The following is a 6,335-nucleotide window of genomic DNA, read 5'->3' as shown; positions in this document are numbered from 1 at the left end:
AGGGGGGGGGGGGTAGAGGAACAGCCATGAGTGACTAAAACAACCACTTCCCACAGTGTTTGGTTTCATAATCATCTAAACTGAATATCCACCTTATCAGCATTAATTCTCATATCAATCTCAATGAATATACAAATTAGTCTTTAGTAGACACACAAAAACCGACAGCTTGAACACAAAAGCTGAGGTGCTCCTTGATATGAGACAGAATTAGGTTAAATTATCTTCCCCATTCACTGGTTTGCTAATCAAATTCAAGCATCGTGGTCCTTAGTGGTCAAGAGCTGCTGCTTTTCTGTTTAGTAGTCTGAGCTCAGTGAGGGCCTGCAGCTGCATGCATGATTCATTAGCAGTAGAACACCACAGAGAGCTGCACCAACTACTCCACCCTCAACTTTCTTGACCACATGCTCTCAGAGTTGCTTGTAGGGCTGGGCGATATAGCTAAACAAATGTATCAACGATATAATATTTCATATCGTTCGGTATCGATAATTATTGACATTTTTTATAACCTTTTTTAAAACAAAGAGCAATAGAAAAAATTGTTTACATTTAACCCCTGTATTTTTAAATTAACTCAATTTATTGAGACAAACAACAAATATTTGTTTGTTTTAACAGTCAAACACAAAATACAAATTAACCAAATATTTTATATGCAGATTAAATAGGTTAAACTTTTGGTTTGTTTCCCGAGGCCACAGGAGGGTGCAATGAGCAAAATAATGCAGCACATTAAATTGTCATGGCAAGGAAATAACTGTCTATAAAAAACATGCATTACGTCTAAATTAACTCATATAAATAGGGCTGGGTATCCTTCAAAAAATTTCGATATTGATACCTTGACTTCGATACCTTTGGTTTTATTTTTCAGCATGTTGATGTTTATACAAACTCAAAGACTCGTCTCCTGAGCCACTGCACAAAAGGAACAAAATGTAACTAACACAATAAATCAGTGCAAAATAGTTTTAATAAAGCTCAAATAGTCTTCAGTTTACACATCTGTTAGGCTACAATTACACTAGTTAATGTTCGCTTTAAAATGCATAGCTCAGACAGAATCATGATTTCATTTATTTTCCACTGATTTACTGATGAGCATTAGCAGCTTCCAGCACTGTCTGCATGTGTTCTCTCTTCCATGATCGCTGCTCTGACTCAGAGGTAATGACATATTTAATTTCAGCAACATTACATGGCCAAAACACACATTAGACGGCAATCGGAAGTTAGGCCTATCACAAACACTCGATGGTGGTTTAAAGTGAGTTTTGAGTAAAAGCGTAATATAAATCTTATTTATTGTCTTATGTAGCGTGATGCTACAGTTTGCATGAATGGTCAACATAACACGCGCTTTCGGTCGTGTAGTATGAACGGACATCTGCATGCACCTCTCGCGCTACTCTCCATTGGAAATGAATGTCCGGTCTGTCGCTTGTCGTTTGTCGGAGATAGTGGAAAGCCGGCTTGAAACGCAGTGGAAACGCCAGTATGACGAGGATCGTTTTCATTTTAAAACAAATGCACCAGTGTAAATGTAGCCTTACATCTATGGGGGCTGGGACGCATTCACACTACAGCCTCGCATGTGCGCCACATCTCTGAGTGTAACCGGTGGCTAGTGCTGCAGGATTATTGGCTCACTGACGCGGATGAGATTAACCCCTTAGGTATTGAAATTTGGTACCGAACGATGAGACGTTTTTCGATACTCAATGGTATCGAGGCAATTCGGTCTGTGCCTTAAAAGTATCGAACTCGATACCCAGCCCTACATATAAATCAAATATAATTTCATAAATTGCACAATTATGAACAAAACAGCATCACATATTTATGCATTGCTTAATCCAAAGATCCGAATCGCCTATCACATAGATTGCCTTTAAAAACATATGAGACGCAGTGAAAAGGAATAAACCTCCACAAATGTGAAGTGTTTTCTAAAAGTTTAAACTGTTTTAACTTTGCATGGCTTTCTATACATCTCTTGTGTGACGCGAGTGCAGCAGTCATATTTGTACAAAATGTAGTAGTGCTGCTTGGCTCCAGTCAGCAGCGGTCAATGTATTTAACTGATGGAGCTGTCACAGATAAGGAAGGATCTGTTCTCTGCTTCTCGCTTGTGATTTTTGGCCTCCCCCTCTCTCCAATTCCATTCCAGCCCCGCAAGACCAAGACCTGACCTCCGCTTTAACCCATGGCACAAAGCACCACAGCTCTCTGTTGAGGTTTATAACATGCAAGACAACCTAACAAATGGCTGTGATTTTATATTTTTACGTAAAACAACATTAAAGTCAGCATGAAATGAAAAAGTTATTTTCTAAATGCATCTTTTGAATGATTCGTCTATGCATGCGTTTAAGTTCTTATTTAATCTTTTTTGAGTTGATCATTTTTAACTCTTCTGCTGTGCTAGAAATCCTTTACACTTTTTAAAAACTGCTAGTAAATCTCTCATTAAGCTATATTATCAGCAAATCTTAAATTAGGCCTACATTTTTTTGTTAACTTGTTTTCTTTCCCACGGTTTTTGTATTTCTTTTTGGAACTGATTGGTTGTAAGCCTCACTGATTTGAGTTTAGGAGGGAAAGATTTGTGTGACCAGAAAAGTGACCAAAACAAAACATGAGGGTTTATTACAATGTAATAACTCAGTATTCAAGTGAAATATTCAGATATGTCTCAATCAAATCAAAAACCAATGGATAGAACAAATTCCCCGTCTTACTTTTTTTAAATAATCAGTTTCACGCAAATGTATGTCACAAAACAGAAGAAAACTTCTGCTACATTGTGACTTTAACAAGAAACAACTTTCTTATTTAATCTTTTTTGAGTTGATCATTTTTAACTCTTCTGCTGTGCTAGAAATCCTATACACTTTTTAAAAACTGCAAGTAAATCTCTCATTAAGCTATATTATCAGCAAATCTTAAATTAGGCCTACATTTTTTTGTTAACTTGTTTTCTTTCCCACGGTTTTTGTATTTCTTTTTGGAACTGATTGGTTGTAAGCCTCACTGATTTGAGCTTAGGAGGGAAAGATTTGTGTGACCAGAAAAGTGACCAAAACAAAACATGAGGGTTTATTACAATGTAATAACTCAGTATTCAAGTGAAATATTCAGATATGTCTCAATCAAATCAAAAACCAATGGATAGAACAAATTCCCCGTCTTACTTTTAAATAATCAGTTTCACGCAAATGTATGTCACAAAACAGAAGAAAACTTCTGCTACATTGTGACTTTAACAAGAAACAACATTATAATTCTGGCCATAACAAATATTAATCAATAATTACTTTAAAATTATAATCACACAATATTTTTTATTTAGAAGTACAATTAGTTAAATAAAAATAATAACAATAATAATAATACAAAATCCTGTAAAAACTAAAATTTATATTTTGTTGATGCAAGTAAAGGTTAGATGAGGGCAAAGGTAATAAAAAATATGGAAAAGGTATCCACAATTAAATATACAATAATAAATGAATAAATAGAAATAATCACTAATATCAGTATTTATATTCATATGAACACACATGCTTATTTGCTGATTTTTTTTCATAAATGTTCAGAGTGTTTTTAAAATTATGATGAAATTATTTTTGACAAAGGACAATGAGGATGTGCTTTCACAAAAGGTCATGAGTACAATACAAATAGCTACATTATTTTCATGCCTTTTCTACTGGAACATTTTCTTAAATGTCAACCATCCATGTAGGCTACATTTATCCACTGTAAATATACAAATAAATCAGAAAAATGACACTTAAGGATGGTATGTGTGACTGGAAAATAACAAAACTTTAATATGTCTCAGACAACTAAACACAGCTACCATTTGGAAAATGTCACCAGACAGTGTAGAAAAAAAGAAGAAACCGAAAACAAGCTGTAACTCATTAAAAGACATTAAAAGAATGACATTTTAAGACATTTTCAGGTAGAACACTAGAGGAATGCTGTATGTTTGGTCTGTGACAGTTCATTCATAAAGAAACATCTAACAAACAGCAGGAGGTGAAGACTGTCACACCAAACATAAATGGACAACCAAAGGGACACACATAAAGGCATCTAAATCTGAATGATTTTGTTATCTGTAGAGCAAATACTGCCATTCTTCATCTCAAAGTACAGTCAAGCACACCCACAAGTATATGAACATGAACCACTCCCAACTGAACTGCATAAGCCTATAAGAAAAACACATCAGCGAGGCTTTCCTCTCCAAAGACAGATAATGGTGCAAGCAATAACAGTCAGTAGTCAGCTGAGATGAGTCTTGCTTCAGCAAACCTCTAAGCTTATCATCTCGCAACCAAAACTTCCAACAGGAAACGATTACTCACCCACAACTCCACTACTCATACAGATATTATTTTGCAACCTCTTTGCATGCACATAAAAGGACACAGAGACCTTACAAATAAGATTCATTACTGTATAAGCCTCACAATTAAGGTTTTACACTCATTTCCATCAATATGATCACGTTTGCAGAAGTGTTTCGACAAGCACAGTAACCTTAAGTGAACAATTCTTTATATAAACATTGACAGGTTTTGTTCTCATGCTATAAGGAACGTATTAATATGCAACTGCAAGTGTTTTAAGGAGCAAAACAGAATGCTGTCCATTAAACTGAAGGTTAGGCAAGAGAAAATCAAAGCAGACCTCTGATGGTCATGAAGTGCATGAACCCAACAGATGGTGCCAATTGTCGGTTGCGAGACATGCTGAACTTCTTTTTTCTCGTTAACTCTAATGCACTGATCAATAACGGACACAAACAAAGAAAAAGACTGCAGATTTGGACTCACCGAATGGTTTATTCCCCACATGAGAACACTGAGGAGAGGGTCGCTGGCACGAAACAGCTTCACTTTTTGACACACGAAGTGTTTCTTCTTCGTTTTCGTTTTGCTCGCAAACGATGAGACAGTGTTACCAGCCGAGGCCATTGTTTGTTGTATAACAATAAATTAACTATCACACAGTGACAAGTGTTTTAATTAAGCTAGTGGGGTCCTAACTGTCTCTTAGTAAAATATAATTTGGCATAACGTTCAGTAAGCTAACCGCAGCCAGCTAGCTGTACCAACTCAACTATTAGATCGCTAGACAGATGAATATCTCGCCAAATGTGCTACAAAAAGTCTGCTGTTACATATAACATTAAAGTTCAGAGCAAAAAGCCGTATTATTTGTAAGTTCTCGTCCGTAAACTGCAAAAGCTCCTTAAGACTTCATTAGTAAGCCCTCCTTACTTGCTAACTAGCTAGCCTGCCAAGTCAGTCTCCACTCGGGAGCTTTTCTAACACTTCGCTTAAAGAAAAAACAAACCAAATACTGACCGATACCACTGAAAATGAAGAATAATATGTAATTTGAGCGACGTCAGTTTAATTTGGAGAAAAAAGAGCGGGTGGAGAGACATCCACTGCAGCGCTGCTCCGTTAGCATGCTAACTCACCCAGTCAGGCTAAGCCAACAACCCTTCAAATATGTCTCAAGCAAAATCCCACTCCCACTTTCTTTCTTCGTCGTTTGTCTGCCCCGAAAAGGTGTTTATTTTTAGGCGCAGCCAGTATTCCGAGTGCGGAACGTGTCCGAGTCTGAATTCGGTGTGAATTTGATCAACTATATTGCTTAAAGTTGGCGTATCCGGCTCATCCGCACTGCTATGCCAGACTGACGGACTGACAGCTGCGCGCGCGCGCACACACACACACACACACACACACACACACACACACACTTTGATTTATAACTCAAATATTTATTTTCATTGAGGTTTAGATTCAGAGGGGAGGATAATAAATGTCTAGAAAAGCCGAACACAAACAAAATTTGATTTGGCACAAAGGTAAAAGCACGATCGATAGATAGATAGATAGATAGATAGATAGATAGATAGATAGATAGATAGATAGATAGATAGATAGATAGATAGATAGATAGATAGAGGTGCATTTTAATTGTACTTGAGGAATGGCTTAATTCACCAAAGCCCATGGTGCCTCTGGATGTGCTGCATATGTATAGTCTTATGGTACAAATGACTTTGTATGGCGCTCCCTGTTACACCCAGGCTAGATCAGCCTACTGCTCAGCATGCTCCTCATTCCAGCAAGCAAACATGGAGTGGGTGGGTTCCACTCTCCATGAGTCTGGACATGATTCGCATCTGAAGGTCCAGGTCTGATCCAATGACAGTTCATGTCATCTTAGATGGAAGACATTCAAGATGAGACTGACCCCCCGCCCCCCCCCCCCCCCCCCGAACTCCTTGATCCAAC

At 37.3% G+C, this 6,335-nt stretch overlaps 1 protein-coding gene across 1 annotated transcript in view; it reads right to left on the bottom strand.

Annotated features, from left to right (window-relative positions):
• The window catches only part of pip4k2aa (phosphatidylinositol-5-phosphate 4-kinase, type II, alpha a), a 34,476-nt gene extending 28,733 nt beyond the window's left edge, over window positions 1-5,743 (bottom strand). The window contains exon 1 of the mRNA XM_016285437.1: window positions 4,857-5,743. Coding sequence (XP_016140923.1) covers window positions 4,857-4,997 — 141 coding nt within the window. The 5' untranslated portion in view covers window positions 4,998-5,743. The remainder of the gene's footprint in view (window positions 1-4,856) is intronic.
• Window positions 5,744-6,335: the final 592 nt, after the last annotated feature.

This window comes from Sinocyclocheilus grahami, unplaced genomic scaffold, assembly GCF_001515645.1.
Source record: "Sinocyclocheilus grahami isolate Dianchi unplaced genomic scaffold, SAMN03320097.WGS_v1.1 scaffold197.1, whole genome shotgun sequence".
In the NCBI taxonomy this organism is placed as follows: domain Eukaryota; kingdom Metazoa; phylum Chordata; class Actinopteri; order Cypriniformes; family Cyprinidae; genus Sinocyclocheilus; species Sinocyclocheilus grahami.
Note: the sequence above shows the minus strand (reverse complement) of the source record. Positions and strands in the feature narration are given on the sequence as shown.